The sequence below is a fragment of the Enhydra lutris genome, unplaced genomic scaffold (genome assembly GCF_002288905.1).
Source record: "Enhydra lutris kenyoni isolate GAN:26980312 unplaced genomic scaffold, ASM228890v2 scaffoldscaffold9, whole genome shotgun sequence".
NCBI classification, from domain to species: domain Eukaryota; kingdom Metazoa; phylum Chordata; class Mammalia; order Carnivora; family Mustelidae; genus Enhydra; species Enhydra lutris.
Window position 1 is genome coordinate 68,166,418 of NW_019154093.1, and position 21,224 is coordinate 68,187,641.

The window sequence follows — 21,224 nt, forward strand, 5'->3', positions numbered from 1 at the left end:
GGCCAAAGTGCCAAAATGTTGAACAGGAACTTTCATTCGTTGCTGGTGGGAATGCAAAATTGTTAGCTCTTTTGGAAGACAGTGACAGTTTCTTAAAAAACTAAGCATATTCTTACCACATCAGCAATCATACATTTTGGTATTTACCCGAAGGAGTTAAAAACTGTCCTCACAAACACCTGCACACAGATGTTTATGGAAGCTTTATTCATAATCACCGACAACTTGAAAGCGACTTGAAAGATATCTTTCAGTAGGTGAATGGATAAACAAACTGTGTTACATTCAGACAATGGAATATTATTGAGCACTAAAAAGAAAAGAGCTATCAAGCCATGAAGGACATGGAAGAAACGTAAATGCATATTACTAAGTGAAAAAAGTCAACCTGAAAAGACTACACCTGTATGATTCCAACTATACGACATTTTGGAAAAGCAAAACTATGGAAACATTGAAAAGATTAGTGGTTGTCAGGATTTAGAAGAGAGGTAAGGATGAATAGGTGGAGCACAGAGGATTTTTAGGGCATGAAATTATTTCACAAGATACTACACCAGTAAATACATGCTATGATACACTAGCCAAGATCCACAGAATGTACAACCCAAGAACAAACCCTAATGTGAACTCTGGACTTCGGATGACAATGATATGTTAATATAGGTTCACCCATTACAACAAATGTTCTGGGATGGTGGAGACTTTGATAGTAGAAGAGGCCGTGTGTGTGTGTGTGTTTGTTTGTGTGCACATGTGTATACCCACAGGGGTACTTGGAAACTGTCTACTTTCCACTCAATTTTGCTCTGAACCTGTAACAGCTCTAAAAAAATAAAAAATTAATGAATAATTTTAAAAGACAATAAACACTCAGATAACCCAAATGTTAAAACTCTTAGAGATTTTAAAACATCTATTATAACTATGAAACACTCGATCCAACAATTTCATGACACACTTTCTTTTTAAGGCATATGTTATATTCACCAAGATAGACTATATGCTGGGCCAAAAAATAACTGTCAATAAATACACATGCAGTGAGATGATATCAAGTTCATTTTCAGAGGAAAACAGACATCTACACTGGAAACTAGGAAATCTTGTGAGAGGAATTAAAGAAAAGCAAAATAAATGGAAAACTATACCATATTCAGGAAATGGAAAATAATGTTTGTTAAAATATAGATTCTCTTCATTTTGATCTGGAGCTTAAATGAAATTCCAATTTAAACCAAATTCCCTTTAAATGAAAACTCAATTTTATTTTAAAAATTGACAAACTTGGGGTGCTTGGGTGGCTCAGTGGGTTAAAGCCTCTGCCTTCGGCTCAGGTCATGATCCCAGGGTCCTGGGATTGAGCCCCGCGTCGGGCTCTCTGCTCAGCGGGGAGCCTGCTTCCCTCTCACTCTCTGCCTGCCTCTCTGCCTGCTTGTGATCTCTGCCTGTCAAATAAATAAATAAAATCTTTAAAAAAAAATTGACAAACTTATTCCAAAATTCATATAGAATGCCAATAACCTAAAGGAGCTAACACAATGTTTACAACAAATAAAAAATAAGGGCATTTACCCCACCTAATATCAAAATTTTCTATTAAACTACAGTAATCAAGGTAGTTTGGTATTAGTAAAAAGATAGACAAATCAATAGAACAGGATAATAGTTGAGTAATAGATCTACTCATATGTAGTCAACTGATTTTTGACACAGAAATCACAGCAATCCAATGCATGACTGGCAAGTCTTCTTTGTAAAGGATGAAGTGGATATCCTTGTCTAAAAACAATCAACATTAACTTTTACCTCATACCATACACAAATATTAACTCAAAATGTGGTATAACCTATGTGTAAAACCTAATATTACAATATATCTGGTAACAGGAGAACATTTTTGTAATTTTGGTGTAGATAAATGTCTCTTAGAACACAAAAAGTGTAAAACATAACAACAAAATTGACAAATTAAACTTTATCAAAATGAAAAGCATTCACTCTTTACAAGACACTACTAACAAAATAAAAAGGTAAGCCACATGCTGGAAAAGTATTTGCAAAACTCTATCAGACAAAGTATGAAGGATTTATTAAAAGAAAAACTCTTAAAACTCCATAATCAAAATATAGCGGCCATTTTTTTTTAAACGGGCTAAAGACACCTCACAGAAGAAGATCCAGAAATGGCCAATGAGCACCTCAAAAAATGCTTGACTTCATCAGCTATGAGGGAAATGTAAACTAATACCACAGTGAAATACTACTACACAACCACTGAGAGTGGCTAAAATTTAGAAGATTAACCATATCAAGGGTTGGCAAGGACACAGAGCAACTGAAACTTTCATTCACTACTGGAAAGAGTGTAAAAATGACTTAATGCCACTTTGGATGTTAATTAATTAATTCCACAGTTAAATAGTTTCTTTGATTTTTAAAGTTAAATATGCACTACCAAATAACCAAAGCATTCCATTTCTCGGTATTCAGCTAAGACAAACAAAAATAAATGCCCACACAAAATGTATGCATGAATGCTCATAGCAGCTTTATATGCAGTAGCCAAAATCTAGAAATAACCCAAATGCCCCTAATAGAATGAATGGATGAACAAACTGTGGTTTACTCATACATTAGAATGCTGTTCAGCAATTTTTAAATAAGCAAAATAATGATATATATGAGACACGGATAAGTGTTCAAAACATTATGCTGAGTGATAAAAGCCGAGCTAAAGAGAGTATACTCAGTATCATTCTGTTTATTAAATTTTTAGAAAAAATAAATATGCTAAAGTGATTAAAAAGTAAATTAGTGATTACTTGAGAGAAGAAGACAGGAATTATAAGAATCCATAAGGAAATTTTGGGTGTGATGGCCATGTTTATTTTCTTGATGATGATGATGGTTTCAGAGGTGTAAACACATTTCACAACCGATCAGATGGTATACTTTTAATATTTGCAATTTATTGTACTTCAGTTATATCTCAATAAATAGATCTTTAAAAATCTCAAGTATTATTAGCTAAATGCATCTAGACTAGGAAAAGTGGGTAAATGGGAAAGCTACCTCCATCCTGTTTTGTTGTTCTATAGGAAAACCATGTCTACTAACATCGTTTTTTAAAAAGCATATGCTCAGAAAATATACATAGTATAAAGATACACAAGCATCACAAAGTGATAATCAAATTCTTAATGGAATATTGGAGATAGTTATTGATATAGATATATAGATAAAGATAGATAGATATAGATATACAGATAGATATAAAGATATAGATAATGGCTATTAAAACCTTAAGGTCAGTTTTCTGGGCTTGTAAAACTACTGAAATTGTGTAGCTTTTATAAATTATTATTCATTGATTTCTCCCAAGAAAAATGAATGCCAAAATCATTCTGAGAAGTTTGAAAAAATGAAAAATTTCATCAACAAGCTTTTCCACTTGAATTATCATTATATTCTTCTCATTGCTTCAAAAGAAATAATCTGCCCAAACATAGAAAATTGTTGGAAATATAATAGACTTGTAATAACCTGCTTTTATAATTAAAAAAGAAAAAAGATTGAAATAGCAATGTTTTGAAAACTTGAGTTATAATGGCTACAACTTGATAATTTAGTAAAGAAATTTCCCTGTTTAAAAGACTACAAAAGTAATTTTATTGATAAAGAATACAGGCAATGTAGTTATTTTTTTTAATTTAGCTTTTCCTCACATCTTTGAAGTGTATTATCAAGCTAGGGGAAAAAAAAACAAAAACAAAACCAAACCCAAGGTTATGGATTAGTGTTGGTTAGATATTTTGTGCCTGCTTGAAAGTATTCATATGCCCAGACCATGTTTTCCCTGCTGGGTTCTGTACCCAGGTGCTACCTGCTTAGAGAGGGAAAATTTATCTAATCTCCACAAGATACCTGGTACACAAGCACTAGCCTAGGAACCAAGTACTCTATTTATAAGACAGAAAGACCGCATAAAACCTTGGACTGCTACATGGGTTATAGTTGCTCCCTCATATCAAAAATGTGTAAGAATATTTGACATGTCATAGTTGTAAGATGATAAAAAAGAACATAAATAATAATAAGAAAATAATATAGTAATACATAATTAAACTGACACATAATATATAACTTTATATATATATATATAATTAATACTAGTATTATAAGCACTTTACATTCATGAGCTTTTTTTTTAATATATATACTTACTAGGGAGATTACATTACTATTCCCACTTGATGAATGAGAAATTAAAACTTACATAAAGTAAAAATAATAAATAAATAAATAAATAAATAAATAATGAAACTTAGAGTAATTACATAGAGAAATGTAGTTAAGACATTCTGGAATTCAAAATCAGATTTTTCTGATTCTATAATCCATTTTTATATTCATTCCACTATGCTGAAATTAAGTGATCTGAATTATGACTCTGTATATTGATTTTGGCATTTTCATATAAACTAACTTGTCATACTTAAAAAATTTTTCTTAGATTTGCTTTTATCCATTTGATGTTGAATTCTTTGAAGTCTTCAGACTGGAATTCAAATATGGCCACATTTAGCATTTTTTGCCACAACAGTACCTTTCCATAAATGTAGGATAATACAGAGATTATAGAAATGAAACTACATACTGAACAGATCTGCATCTAAATTGGAATGACACTATTTCCAAAGAAGGGATATTTTCAATTTTTGGAATAATGTATCACTGATCTTTTTATATCATCTTCACCATTACAACTGCTTATCAAGCACTAAAACAATGTATATATGGCACCATTCCTATCTCTTATCATTTTTAGTTTAATTTCTACACATTCACTTGCAGAGATTCAAAAGTCTAGATAAATGGAATACAAAACGATAATGGAAAACAAAATGAAAAGCAAATATATGAGTAAATTTTTAGAGAAAGATACTTTAACATCATATTCAGATAAGATGAACTAATTTCACAAAAGGAGTCAGAAAGTTTTACTGTGATTTTAAAATCTGTGTTTGAGGGGCGCCTGGGTGGCTCAGTGGGTTAAAGCCTCTGCCTTCGGCTCAGGTCATAATCTCAGGGTCCTAGGATTGAGTCCTCCATTGGGCTCTCTGCTCAGCAGGAAGCCTGCTTCCTCCTCTCTCTCTCTGCCTGCCTCGCCTACTTGTGATCTGTCTGTCAAATAAATAAATAAAATCTTTAAAAAATAATAAAATAAAATAAAATCTGTGTTTGAATTACTTCTTTTCCTCATATTCTTTTTTCAAGTGGGAAAGACGAAATTGTTTTTGAAATTTATATACCCATACAATAATATAATTTAGGAAGTAAGATGAGTTTTATGTATGGCAATTATTTGGATAGATTGATAAAGATAAACCTTATAGTGAAATATCTGCATTTATTTACTTTTTCAAAACTAATTACATATTGTATTGAACAAATGTTCTTTTTAAAGCTCCATAGGATTTCATGAAACTCCAAGATGAAAAACAGAATAATAAACTTATTTTTGCTACTCACTGTCACATTCACTAAAGAATTCATTAATGAGTCTTCCAAAATTATTTTTCTTAATAGTTTAGCAGTTTTTCCAAATAAACAGCTAGAGTTACTCCAGGATTTAGAATGTGGTTTATGGATTAGAAAATTAAGAATGAATCAAGGAATATATATAGTAATCTTTTCTCCTAGTACATCTGTCCTTGGTAATTTACTAGAAGCCCCTTGGCCAGAAAGTTTCTGGTTAGCAGTTGTGAAAACATATGGAAATGTTTTAGGGAAATCATCTTTATATATTCTAGGGGTTGATACTGTAATCAGCCTATGAAACACAGAGGCTATTATTACATATTTTAAAATATGTAACATCAGATTCAATGATTTGTTTTGAAAAAAGAACATATTGTGATAGTCTAAAACTGTAATTCAAAAACTCTAAACTGCACCCCAGTGAGCATGAGTGTAGTATATTGGAAAGAAAGTGGAGTACAGTCTGTGCATGGGGGATGGTATGGGGATGACAACGGAAGCCCTGTCTGAAAAAGACATTTAATCAACATGTACATATAACAAATATCTTTCAGGGTGGTAAATTTTGAGAATATTAATAATTAATTTATATTTAAGAGATATTAATTAATGTTAATTTTTTTCTCTTCTGTATTTCTTTTTTTAAAAGAATTATTTTATTTATTTATTTGAGAGAGAGAGTATGCAAGCATGAGGAGAGGGGCGGGGCAGAGGGAGATCTCAAGCAGACTCCATGCTGCTCTGAGCATGGAGCCAGACACGGGGGCTCGATCCCACCACCTCGAGATCATGACCTGAGCCAATATCAGGAGTCAGATGCTCAACCAACTGAGCCACCCAGGCACCCCTTCTGTATTTCCTCTTTATATATTCTTACCATTTATGATTAACAAAGTTTAATCTTAATTTCCATTGCTTAAGTTCCAGAAGACCTGTAACTATGTATAGCAATAGACTAAATGAATATATGAAATGAAACCATCCACTGATATAGTTCATCCATATTACTCATTTATGTTGCCAGAAAATAAGGTTGTGTGTATTACGAAAACAAATTTAGTCTGTGAAACTGATGTTTGTAGTTTAATTTTAAAATAGAACTTTGGGGCGCCTGGGTGGCTCAGTGGGTTAAGCCTCTGCCTTCGGCTCAGGTCATGATCTCAGGGTCCTGGGTTCGAGTCCTGCATCAGCTCTCTGCTCAGCGGGGAGCCTGCTTCCCCCCCACCCCCCCCACCTGCCACTCTGCCTACTGTGATCTCTCTCTGTGTGTCAAATAAATAAATAAAATCTTTTAAAAAATAAAAATAAAATAGAACTTTGCTAGACTTGAAATTAAGTTTTCTATACAATATTCATTGAATAAATATTTATCATTTTTGTGTAATCAATACATGATATTGGAAGATCTGAGAGTATATTATTATGTATTGCTGAATGAGTTTATCATTTAATTTAGTATAATATAATGTGTTAAAAACATTTTGTATTGAGTCAAAGGCTTAGGTATACACAGGTTGAAAAAAGTCAGAAACAGAATCTCAACTGAAAGTTTGACAAATGCTAATTATATTTAAAATTATGCCACAGTTTATGTATATAAGTACAGGAATGTAATATCCTCCTGCACCAAATGTACATTGTTCTTTCTATGAAAAATGCTGTCTGTGTCTATGTGTTATATTCACTAACAACCAAATACAAAAAATCTTCCATGTTAATCTTGCCTATTAATTTTTAATATAATACAGAGCTTTACTTTATTATACTTTGAAAAATAAATTATGCAGAAATTGTATAAAAGCAGATCACAGTACAGAATATTATCTCAGGAATGAATCCCTTTATGGGGTCAGGATTCAGGTCTGTTTGTTCTGTTAATAACTGACTAAATGAAAATTAAAGGACAAACTACCAAATCCAATGATGGAAGGATTAAAAGAAAGAATGTGATTATCATTAATTGGTGAATTATGATTGGAAGAAAACTTTTTACTACAACCTTCATATTATTAAAAAAGTGATTTTTAAAAACATACATTCAGCTTTTGCAATATGAACTCTATTTTATACCTTGGAAACGTTAACAAAGAACAGAGAAAGGCAGAATATCTGACTTGTACATTTCCCTAAATTAATCTCCCAGAAAAGGAAGTGAAGAAAATATTCTTTTCTCCAAAGAAAATAATGCAAAGTACCAAGAGTAAAGCCATTTGCCCTTCGCAGGAGAATAGCCTGCCTGTGTTCAAATCAACCAATCTCTATAATGTTTCCCAGTCCTTACAGCCATCATTGTCTACTCATTCTCTTACTGAACAATAAAAAACATCACCGCTACACCCGCAGGAGAAGAAAGTAGGTCACCCTTTCATTTTCAACGTTGCTCTATAACGTATATTGATTGTTACTGTTATTAAGACAGTTCATCTGATTTAACGATATTCAACGTCAAATAAACTTTGATTTATTTTTACCTCAAAAACTTCTTCATCCAGAATCCTTGTTCCAAACACCGTGATTCCATTGGTGTCAACGATTGCTCTCTCACTTCTATCAAGTGGTTTTGTGGTTTTCTTCTTACAATCAACAATCATTGTCACAGTTTTCTTCTCCACGCTGATTGCTACCCGATGCCACCTAAAAAAGCCAAGTTATTCTTTTGTAGGCTTCAAAGACATTGTTGTCATCATTATTCAGGTTAAAAATACGATGTACTTTAAATTGTGAAAGTGAGCTGAAATTGTACAAAATGTAGGCTCATTTTTTAATCAATCCATTAACAGGTGACTACTTACTATTTACCCAGAAGAGTATTAGGTAGTAAAAAGGACACAAACAGTATAAAATTCACATCAGGGGTGGCTGTCTATGCTGATAAGGAAGTACCCATCCTTCGGTTCACTTTGTGTGGTTGTAACAAAAGCTTAATCTCATCATGTCCTGATGAGTGTATTTGATAGAGATCAGGGGTGGGATACACAGTAAGTAATAGTTTCTATGTGCGTAAATGCTTTCTTCCGAATGGAATTCCACTTAATTTTTTTTTTTTTCTCTAGAGATCCCCTGAGATGAACTGTAAAAGGGTATGTCTACTAACTGAATGACTGCTCCATCTGGAACAACTGAACGTCCTAATTGTACAACACAATGTGCTTCTCTGTCCTTATTCACATTTATTTCAAGTGCTTTCGTTTTCTTTTTCCACTTTAATTTCAAGACAGTTATAGATCACTCCTGTGGGCAGGATCCAAAACTGAGACACAATATCTCTCCTTCTTTCCAGGGTTGGCAGGAAGTGGGAGCACTGAAAGAAAGCATAGTCAGCGCATGTGTGGAGTGAGAGTCTCCATTCATGGGGAAGCTACTGCTTCAGCTAATTCAGGTCAGCGATGACAGGCTTCAGGAGTAGACATGCTCAGCCCTTTGGAAACATATAAACCCTAATCTTACTGTAAAATGGTGGGTTTTATTAACAATATCTGGTGCTAACATAAACCACTGAGTGAGGCTCACTTGGATTTTGCAAGCCACTCTGGTTTATATTTTATTTTTTTTCCAAATGAAAAATTCTAGATTAATATTGCAGAAGAGTCTAGGACTACATCCATAAAATAAAATACCCAAAAAATTGCAGAGCCTTCCTAAATGCCTTTCATGTGACTTGGCATGGCTACTGATGAGGACCAAGTATATTTCCATATATACTTAATCTTTGGTCTTTTCACAGCACATTCAACTAGCATAGGCGTCTGCTTAGTTTGAATTGCGCAAAGATTTATTCTGGAGCCACCTAATACTGTGAGAGTAAAATTTACACGTATTTCTGCCAAGAAGCCTGTGTCTTAACTTAAACCATCTCCACCGTTGTACGTATGTGCTTTTCATTAGCAGAAAATAAAAATTATTTCCATTGTTAAAAGCTGATTAGGACTCTGAACTTGATCTTACTGTTAATTTCAGCTCGGATGATAATGATACATCATAATCATGGTATTAAAATACAACCACCCCTAAGTTTTTGAGTCATTCTTAATCCCTTTTTCATATACTTTACATTCACATTATCAGAAAATCCTTATATTCAATGTATATCCAGAATCCAGTGTCTCTTGACTTTACCCAATCTGCAAGTTCTCTCATCTAGACTCCTAACTAGTCTCTGCCTCCACGCTCATGCAACCGGAGTAACCATTTATCTTTTTTTCCTTACCTATAGTGTTCATTTTTAAAAACTTTTTAACATTTTAATTTTATTTTTTTCAGTGCTCCAAGATTGTTTTTGCCCCACGCCCAGTGCTCCTCGCAATATGTGCCCTCCATAATACCACGAGGCTCACCCATCCCCCATACCCCTCCCTTCCAAAACCCTGAGCTCGTTTCTCAGAGTCCACAGTCTCTCATGCTTCATTTTCCCCTCTGACTTCCCCAATTTACTTTTCCTTTCCTTCTCCTAATGTCCTCCATGTTATTCCTTATGTTCCACAAATAAGGAAAACCGTGTGGAGATTCCACAAAAAATTAAAAACAGAGTGACCATTTTAAAATACAACTCCAGCAATTGCCTTACTGGGTATTTACCCCAAAGATACAGATGTAGTGAAAAGAAGGGGCACATGTACCCCAATGTTCATAGCAGCAGTGTCCACAATAGCCAAACTGAGGAAGGAGTTGAGATGCCCTTCAACAGATGAATGGATAAAGATGTGGTTCATATATACAATGAAGTATTACTCAGCCGTCAGAAAGGATGAATACCACCATTTGCATCAACATGGATGGAACTGGAGGAGATTATGCTGAGTGAAATAAGTCAAGCAAGAAAGACAATTATCATATGATTTCACTCATATGTGGAACATAAGGAATAGTGTGGAAGACATTAGGAGAAGGAAGGGAAAAATGAAGGGGGTGAAATCAAAGGGGGAGATGGACCATGAGAGACTATGGACCCCAGGAAACATACTTAGGGTTTTAGAGGGAAGGGGTGGAGGGATGGGTGAGCCTGGTGGTGGCTATTAAGGAGGGCACGTATTACATGGACACTGGGTGTTATATGCAAACAATGAATCATGGAACACTACATCAAAAACTAATGATATATTGACAATGGAATACTATGCAGCCATCAAAAGAAATGAAATCTTGACATTTGCGACGACATGGATGGAACTAGAGGGTATCATGCTTAGTGAAATAAGTCAATCGGAGAAAGACAACTATCATATGATCTCCCTGATATGAGGAAGTGGAGATGCAAAATGGGGGGTTTGGGGGGTGGGAAAAGAATAAATGAAACAAGAAGGGATCGGGAGGGAGACAAACCATAAGTGACTCTTAATCTCACAAAACAAACTGAGGGTTGCTGGGGGGAGGGGGGTCAGGAGAGGGTGATGGGGTTATGGACATTGGGGAGGGTATGTACTATGGTGAGTGCTGTGAAGTGTGTAAACCTGGCGATTCACAGACCTGTACCCCTGGGGATAAAAATACATTATATGTTTATAAAAAAGAAAAAAAAAACTAATGATGTACAGTGACATACAGTACATAACATAATAAAATAAAAAGAATAAAAATCAGATCAAGTCTCTGCCTTGCTAAAAACCATCTGATATTCTTAGTAAAAAGCTGAAGTCCTTACTCTGCTTTACAGGGGTGTGCCCTGGCTCTCTGACCTCACACCCACTTTTTGCTTTCTCGCTGCCTGCACAAGAGCCATACTGCTGCGTCTTTCCCATTCTTTGCATGTGTTCTTCACTCTGCCGGAAACATTCTTTCTCCATAATCCCACATGGTCCACTCCTTCACGTCCAACATGCCTTTGCTCAATGCAACCATATCAAAGAGATATTCTATTGAAAACAGTATACCCTTAAATTCCTTACCCTGATATTTTCATATCATCACTTTTCGTATTAACTAATAAGGACGGTATGTAAATTGCTCATAAATCTTAGTTTTTCCTGCCACAGAGGTGAAATTTTCTCCATGGTCCTGACAAGGATACACTGAGTGTGGATATACATTTTTTTTCCATCTGCACTGCTATTTCCTTCTTACACCTATAGCTGTCATATTTCAGATAAGGCTAGTTTTAGAAGACTAGATTCAGCAATAAAATACCAAGTAAACTTTTTTAAAGATTTTATTTATTTATTTGTGAGAGAGAGAAATCGCAAGACAGAGCACAAGCAGGAAGGAGAGGGAGATGCAAGTACCCTCCGAGCAGGGGGCCCAATGCGGAGCTCGACGTTAGGACCCTGAGTCGAAGGCCTATGCTTAACTGACCGAGTCACCCAGGCGCCCCACCAGGTAAATTTAATACACATTTATTTGTATTTAGCTGCTCCCTAAGTGAGAGGCAATATTCACAATGCAGAATTTAGAATCCAGCATGATTTTCAGAAGAGTAGTACTAGGTAGTCTATCTAAGTTCAAATCCTACCTCTGCCACTTTGGAAATATATCACCTCAGGAAAGTCACTTAAACTTTATGTACCTCAGTCTACTTTTCTATAAAATGGGTTTATTAACATTATTTTCTTCAAAGAGTGAAAAATTAAGTGAATTGACTATGTATAAAGTGCTTCAAACAGTATATAGCACAGATCAAGCATTATAAAAAGCTTCTTATGATTGTCAGTATTAACATGCTTAATAATAAGTAAATCAAAGCAGGTCATTCCTCTGCTCAAAAAGTCTGCAGTGACTTGCATTTTACTCCAGATGGAATACAGAATGCTTATAGTCATCTGCAAAGTGTTATACCCTTTGGCCTCCCATGGCTTCTCCATCCTCATCATTCCACTCTGCTCCTGCCATGCTGGTATCCTTGACATTGCTTAGACCAAATCAGTCACACCTGGAATCAGAGGCTGTGTATTTGCTTCCCCTCCTCCTGGAATAGTATATACTTTTAGTTATCGGCAGGGCATGCACCCCAGATTCGTCACCAGTCACCTCCTTATACCTTTTTTTTATTTTTAAGGTCAGAGTTGGAAAGTGACCTTTTTTTTTTTTAAAGATTTTTATTAATTTATTTGACAGAGAAAGACACACAGCAAGAGAGAGAACGCAGCAGGGGGAGTGGGAGGGAGAGACGCAGGCTTTCCACTGAGCAGGTAGCTGGGATCATGACCTGAGCCGAAGGCAGATGCTTCATGACTGAGACACTCAGGCGCCCCATTCACCAGTCACCATCTTGTGAGATTTTCCCTGATCTCATTCCTTAAAATTGCACCCTCCACCACGATTCCCTATCCTCTCCACTGCTCTATTTCTTTCTCTCTCACTTATCACCACCTGATATGCTCTTTATTCATATATATATATTTTTTAAATTGGACATCATTTGTTTACCCAGACTGCAAAAGAAACTATGTAAAATTAGGTATGTTGTGTTTCATTCATTTCTGTGTCTCCAAACTCCAGAAAAACTGCATCACACTTTATGAATATTTCTTGAATGGTTAAATGAAATAATTGTTTTCAATACAGCTATTAACATTGGATTATTATATTACTTACTTCCCATCAGCAATGTTAACAGTTCTGAAGAGGGGATAGTCTTCTGGGGCAGGTTTTCCAGTGTGGTCTTCAAACAGGAAAACAGGTGATCTCCCAACCTCAACACCAATTTGCTGAATACCGTGCTCATTATATATAGATAAAAGGAAAGACTGAATTCCTTTTTTGGGTTTTATTGTAAATAATATTGAAAAATCTTCTGGAAAATTTCCTCCTGAGAAGAGAAAGCCAAAGAGTCAAAAATTACAAATTCCCAAATTATTCCTGGATTATCCTATTTTTTTTAACTTTGTAGGTGGCCGTAATAAGTCATGTAAATTCAAACAGTCATAACAATTCAGATTAAAAAAACAAATGGGAAGGAGATGATAATAAGCTTTCTCTGCATAATTGCCCAAGCTAAGTTCAAACTTTAAAGCCACTCATTTAAAGCACAATGACTATGTAAAATTAAATTCAAAGTTAGGAAACAAGATTGACCATGGTGCCAGTGCAATATTAAATATACAAGGAGAACTTTTAAGATACAAAAGTACCACTTTTTGTATAAGATTTGTATTTTCATCCTTGTCTGATCTGTGGCACCCTCTCTTTAAAGAAAGCTCTCTAAGGACAAAATATATGAAGGTACTTAAGTCATCCCTCAAAAGTTAAAGAGTTTCTGATCAGTTTTTCCTATCACACAAAAGGCAGTTTCACTAATAAAAAGCTTATGTCATTATACATCATAATTGTTAGATACTTGGTTAATTTTATTCTAAATTCAAGAGGATTATCTCTTTATTTTTTTCTTTTTTTTCTCCTCTTACCATCATACTCCAAATATCCAGAATGGGGCCAAATCTACATAAGTGCTTAGTAAGTATTTATTAAATAAATATGTCAGTTAAATGATTATCACAAAAATATCTCACATAGTTAAACAATGTCTACTCATATATTTTTATAAAAACATTGCATATTAAGTTCCACATTTTATTCTTCATAAATACTTTTACATATATATCTTACTATCCTGGAGTGTAAGTAAAGCAGGCATTATTGTTTGAAGAAGGAGATTATTTCAGTTAGAAAGTTTTCCATATGCAGAAGTGGACTATCTGTGCATGTGTGATCAGAGATATCTGGGCCAGGAACATCCATATTTAAGCCATTCGTTCTAAATTCTATTCTACATGGTAAAAATACTATGAATATGACTGCCATAGAGTCAAATTCAAAAGATTATATTAGACAAGCAATTCCACTTCTAAGAATTTATTGAAATAGGAATAATGCTTATGTGTAAAGATATGTTATGTCAATCCACCAGAACACTACTTATAATCCTAAAATATTAAAATGGCCTACAATGGTTGGGACTGGCTAAATAAATATAAAACACTTATATAGCATAAGTAGCCACTTAAAGTAGTAAGAAACATTTTATGAAATTGAAATTATTTAAAATGTGGAAATTAAATAAGAGTATGTCATAGAGAAAGCAGTCACTTAATGTTAACTATTTAGTTCTGTAATATCTATTTATAGCTGTATCTATATCTAGATAAATAGATTTATCCAAACTAAAAAGTGTTTATGTTTACTTAAAACTCTTATTTTTAATTTTTAAAATAATTTATCAAAAACTTTGGTATATCACAAATAGGTCATAAAAGCTTTGCTATCACAGGAAAAAATAAGAAATAAACATATATATATATAGTTTTGTTTCATTTAAGTGTCATAAAGACATCTAATTTTGTATTTCTATAAATCAACAGAAGGAAAATAATCATATAAATAACATGAAAAGGTAATAAAACACATGAATTAATAAAGCAAGTTTTACCTGCTTATACTATAAATAAAAATCTAGGTAGGTAATTTAGCCTGTTATTGAAGAAGCTCCATAGAAAATAAACTTTTTCTTCAAAAAGGTAACTCAGAATGTTGAAAATCACAGGAGTTCTTTCCCTAGATGTACATTATTCAAATATTTCCTACACTGAAAAAAAAAAAAGATGCTAAAATATTGTGAGTTAAGGGAAAACAATATTTTTTCATTTTTGCAAAAACATTATGAATTAATGTCTGCATAGAGACATTTAAGGAAAAAGGAATTTTCAGAAAGAATATATTCATATAAGACTAAATAGATTATAGAAAATTCTAATCAATCATCCAATTTGTACAGCACAACTTTTGAAATGATCAGCTGCTAACCACACTAATGAGCAAAGTCTTTCAAAGTCTTTCAGAAGTATTTTCCAATTTAAAAATTAGGCAATAAGATTTTAATTATAATCTTTAAATTATGACCTTTAAAAAAGAAAACTTAGTTACCTAAAGAATCATGACTTGATGTCAAAATATTCAGTCTAACCTAGGCATCCCACTTTATTTTCTTCCCTATCAGACATTAAACAAAGTTGTCCATAACTGACTAAATGTCTCAGAAAGGATTCACTATGATATTAATTCAACAACAGAAATGCAACCACTTACTATAAGAAATGTTATCTAAAATAACAGTGATCAGTATACATGATAAAGTAAAATTGAAATTTTTCAACTTAAATGTGTTTTGAAATATACAAATGCAAACTAAAAATACTATATAAAATAAAAATAAATAAATAAATAAATAAATAATAAATATAAGTAAATAAAAATACTAAAGTATCTCTCTGTTGGATGCTTTTGTTAAAGAAAGAAATGCTATTAATACTTTTGATACACATGTATACATAAATTATATACATGCAATAATCATAATTCACACTGAATGTATCAAGTTCAATAGTGATTCTTAAAATGGTCTGTAGTATCGATAGATAATGCATGTATGAATAAATTTTATATGAAAAAGGCACAAAACTTTATTATTTGATTTTATTTTTTTTTAGATGTGGTTACTAGATTTCCATGTGGAATATGTCTCCCTTTAACTAAAATCCTTTTTGGATATAGCTTGGTGATCAGCAAGTTTTGAAAAATGAGGAGGGAAGGTCATTTTTGCATAGTAGGAAAGCTCACTTTAGTTTAAAAAGGCAGGGACTGTCTCTCAGCCTCACATCATTTACTGGTTCTGGGATTATATTCAAATACTTCACATTTCTAACCCTTAATCTATAATTTGGGCTTAAATATTCTTCTTTCCAGATGGATATGAGGACAGAGATCAATATATACTAAGTTTCTTATATAGTATCTGTCATGCAGCAGGTGTTCTAAAGAGTGCAAATAGAATTTGCAAATTACAGGGGCAACTGGATGGCTCAATGGGTTAAGCCTCTGCCCTTGGCTCAGGTCAGGATCTCAGGCTCTTTGCTCAGCAGGGGGCCTAGTTCGACCCTCCCCCTCCCATTCTCCCTCCCCCTCTGCCTGCTTCTCTGCTTACTTGTGATCTCTCTCTTTCTGTCAAATAAATTTTTAAAAAAAATCTTAAAAAAATTAAAAAAAAAGAATTTGCAAATTATAGCTTCTATTCAGGTCACATGTACAACGTTCTCAGACAGTTAAATTAAAGGTCTCAGGTTAGGACTTTAGAGGACACATACCTTAATTAGACAGAATTTTACAGTGGCTATCTGATAATCCTCCACTCCTGGCAGTCTGAAGTTTCCACTACCACTGCTTACCTTTTTCATTAGAAAAGAAGTTGCTATTATGTTCCCATAACAGAAGAAAGACTATTCCAAGTAATTTTTCAAAGATCTTTTTTACTAATTTGATAAAGAATAATACTTGCTTTGGATTTTTTTTAACTTTAAAAATATCTTTGATCATTTTTATTAACTGCCATTTTGCATTATTTGACAGGAAGCTCTACCCTGGAGGAAGATCAAGTTTAAATTCATTTGTGTGGGAGGAAAAATAAGGTCCCTTTCAGAGGTGTCTCCTCATATCTGAAATACTCATTATTAGAATTATATGTCTAAGGCACAATGTTATGGGAAGGTGAAAAAAAAAAAAAAACTGATATAAGGGAATTTTGTTAACTCTCATGGAAGGAGATTCCAAAGGCATACATCGCATTCTTTTACTCTGAGTAGCACAACAGAAGTGATTGAACTAATCAAACTAACCACCAATTTGGAAGGTAGAAAAACTGACCCTGATACGATGAACCAAAGTATAAAAAATTTAAAACTAACTTCCTAAAAAAAAAAAAAACCTAGCTTCCTGAGTATTTCCAGAGCTTTTCCGTGAGTGTATTTTTCACTGTTTTTTTTTCCTCTTGAAAATTCCCACCCCCTTTCTTATTTCTTCATTAGAGTGCAGATAAATAGAAAAGCAACATAACTTTTACATGTGCAACTTTTAACCTTGATTTTTTAAAAAAATATTTTATGGACTTAACTATTCTAACGTTTTATTTTCAAAGTCAGAAAAATTAATGCATTGACATTCTTTGTATTTTCAGTTTGTTACTTTTGTCTGTCACGAATTATAGCAAAACAAAAAAAAATTGGGGGGAAAAACAGTTTAATAAAAATAAATGTGTTTTCAAAAACACTTTAAAATGTCCATCCATGAAAAATACACTATCTTGTTTTGTAATTCTTTAGTTCCTTGATTTTTAATTTTTCTGTTGTTAGGAAATAGTTTTATGTGAAAATAGGGAATTCAAATCCCTTCAGGTAAAGATAGTAGAGAAGATAATATGAAGAGTTTAAATGATAAATTATTTCTGAGGATCCCAAAGCACCAACAAGAAACACCTGAGAGTATAGGGAATAATGGCCTTGGCAACAGACAAGACCTGGATTAAATACTGACCCCTCGTAATTTGGACAAGTCCAAGAACTTCAGTGAAACTATTCCCTCTTCTGTTAAGTAAGGATGAGAACATTCAATTTAGTATAGTTATAGAAAAAAATAATTGACATGTATCCAATAGCAGACTTGTAGGGAGTTGCTTGCCTTCACAATGTGATGCTCAGAAATTGTCCTTTCATCACTCAACTCCCTTTCCCTACATTATCATGATTAGATAACTAGTGTTGTTAAGTCAGTCTTGGAAAGAAAGATAGAAAATATTCACCAGGTACTTTTCAATATCATTACAAAAACTTTTCAGGGAAAGATTTACAAAATCTCTAGTCCCAGATCTCCTTATAACTATGAGATATGACTAACTTTTACTATATTTGAGATAAGAACAGGATCCAAAAATAACACAGAATAATCTGTTTTATAACATCTGCTGAAGAATTTCAATAGTACATTATATTAATTTTAGAAAGAAACTCACTAAGTATGTCTAAACCAAATGCCCATTCAATCCACATGGGTAGTCATTAAGGGTAAAGTTGTCATGATCCTCCTAATAAATAAATTCTACATGGTTATATGCAAAAATAAGTTAGATAAAATATTGTCTTCACATTTTGTCATCTTGCAATAAAATAATAAATTATTAAATTTTCAAATGAGTATATCTTCTGTGATTGTGCTGAATTAAAATTGGCAATCATTAAATCATTAGTTATTTTCAATAAGTCACTTTAGTGACCACAATGTATTCGGCATCCCATATATGAAAGAACTATATCTGTCCCAATAATTTTGCATTATAGAGCATGATAAGAAGAAACAATAATAATTTGTAAAGTAGTAGTAGTTGTAGTAATCAAGTGAACATACCTGAAAATAACTGTTTTGTTGGAGCACTGAGTTGTGCTTGCTTTGAAACTCTGTAAGCAGTATCCGAACCTTGTGAATTCTTTCTGTTTGTGCAAAAGCCCGTTGTTTTTGATATTCCCTCTGGAGAGTTGTGAAAATCTAGAGCTTTCAGAACATCAACTGGAGCAGCTGAAATAAGTTAAAAGTAAAAAAAAAAAAAAAATTGAACAAATAATCTAATATAAAAATGAGTATTTTTAACAGATAAAACAGTTTGTTATTCTACTTCTCAAATCTGCTACTTGCCATATTTCCCTAACATTTGGGTGGGAGATTGAGGAGTGGGACAGCAGATAAATTATAGACTATAAAATCCTCCAATACAAAATAAGTCAAATCAAGAATAAAATTATGGAAAAGCAAACAGAAAATATTCATGTGTGGGGGAAAATATGTAGATTTAGAATCAAATATATAGAATATATATGTTTTATATATATATATGTAATACATATTACATATAATATATAATTTAATATATGTGAATTTACATCCTGTCTGATGCATCTCAGTTACAATTTATAAAGTCTTTAATCATTCTAAATAATTGCATTATTTGGAATTAAAGTGAAAGCCAGCATCTGGACATATTCCATTAATTTCTAATAGATCTATTATTCAACTATTCATAATCTAAATAAAGGTGATTTTGAAGGTTCAAATTCACAATATTATACATAATGATTACAAAATGTGTAATTAATAAGCCATATTGTATACACAAAGAAGTTATAAAGAATAGGTAACAAAACATAATACTCTTGAGTGCATCTCTATGTTAGTTACCTACAAATTATATATAAGCATGTAGCAGTGTGAATAGTGCGTACTGTGTATGTATGTATATCTATGTATCTTTGCATGTATATGCATATTGAGGTATAATTTGTTGATTTTTACCCTCTAAATTTGCCAGGGTATTTCATGGCCGTTGCTTCATGCTTCATGATTCAGATTGAAAGTCCTGGGAGATTTTGGATAAAAGTGTAATCTTTGGATAAAAATGTAATAAAGTGTAATCGATTTGGATAAACTTGATGTTTTAAACAGCTTCTTTGGAATATAATTCACTTGCCATGTAATTCACCCATTTAAAATGTATAATTCATTGATTTTGGTATATTATACTATTCACTTTTTTAATTGGGGTAAAATACATACAACATAAAATTTGCCATTTTAACCGTTTCATGTACAGCAGCATAATTACATTCACAATGCTGTGCAACCATCACCACTATCTGTTTCCAAGACATTTTCATCACCCAAAACAGAAACTGTAACCACTCAGGGGTAACTCCCAATTCACCACCTCTGCCTAGGCTCTGGTAACTGATAATATATGTTCTATCTCTATGAAGCTGACTGTTCTAGAAATTTCATAAAAGTGGAATTATACAATATTCCTCAGAACACTGAACATGAAATTACCATATGACCAAGTAATTCCACTCCTAAGTATATACCCAAAAGAACTGAAAGCTGTCACTTAAATTGATACCTGTGTGCCAACGCTCACTGAAATGTTATTCACAATAGCCAAAAGGTGGAAACAAACCAAATTTCTATCAATACATGAACAGATTAACAAAATGCAGTACATGCATACAATGGAATAGAATTCAGTAATAAATAGCAATGACGTTCTGATACATGCTACTACATGGATGAACCTTCAAAATGTTACACTATATGAAATAAAGCAGACATAAAAGGACAATGTTTTAGATCATCAGACTCCCTGATCCACAACTTAATATGTGCTTAATTCATTAAGCAAGCCAAACCATGAGTCATGCTGTATAAGCATTGTTATAAAAACAGACTTCAGGCTGCGTATCACTCAATATACCCGTGTTCTATTGATTTTTTTTCTCCTTATTCAAAAATAAGAACATTCAGAGAAGGCCATGCATGGTCCATTGTATTACTGAGCATGTCTGAGACAGATGTCCTTACTGCAAGTTTTTAGATTCCCGTTCAGAAAGAAAAGAGATCACTTCTGCCTGAAAGTGAACCAGTATTACTGATTTGAAAAGTTCAGGAGTTAGTTAAAAAACGACAAAATAGAATTGCGATCAAATTTCAAAATACGTTGTGTTTTGTAAATATACTGTTTCTGGGAGGACTTAATGAGAATGGAAAAAAGACTCTGATTTCAGAATCAGAAAATACCATCACAATTTACCACATTCCATAGAGGATGTTGTTTTTTGAAAATTGTAATTTCAACTAGTAACTTTTTTACAACTAACAGTTCATTATAGAATGAATGAATGAATGAATGAATGAATGAGTGCTTGTGAGCAATGCATATTTGGTCATTTCCTTAGTAAATTAAGATTTAGGAGTATTGACTTCCATACGTACAAACACATGTGGATGAAGCTTTACGGGTTTCCTTTTTAGAGTATAGTAAGCATACTTCCTTTAACAATACTCTGCCTGCCTATTTCATCAAGCCTCTGAATGAAAATCAACATATT

The 21,224-nt window shown here is 33.1% G+C and overlaps 1 protein-coding gene across 1 annotated transcript in view; it reads right to left on the reverse strand.

Moving 5' to 3' along the window:
• LOC111143017 (collagen type XI alpha 1 chain) overlaps positions 1–21,224 on the reverse strand; it is a 203,687-nt gene that overhangs the window by 162,210 nt on the left and 20,253 nt on the right. The window contains exons 3-5 of the mRNA XM_022496424.1: positions 18,700–18,867; positions 13,069–13,282; positions 8,016–8,178 (exon numbers count right to left, since the gene is read on the reverse strand). Of these exons, the coding sequence (XP_022352132.1) occupies positions 8,016–8,178; positions 13,069–13,282; positions 18,700–18,867 (545 nt within the window). The remainder of the gene's footprint in view (positions 1–8,015; positions 8,179–13,068; positions 13,283–18,699; positions 18,868–21,224) is intronic.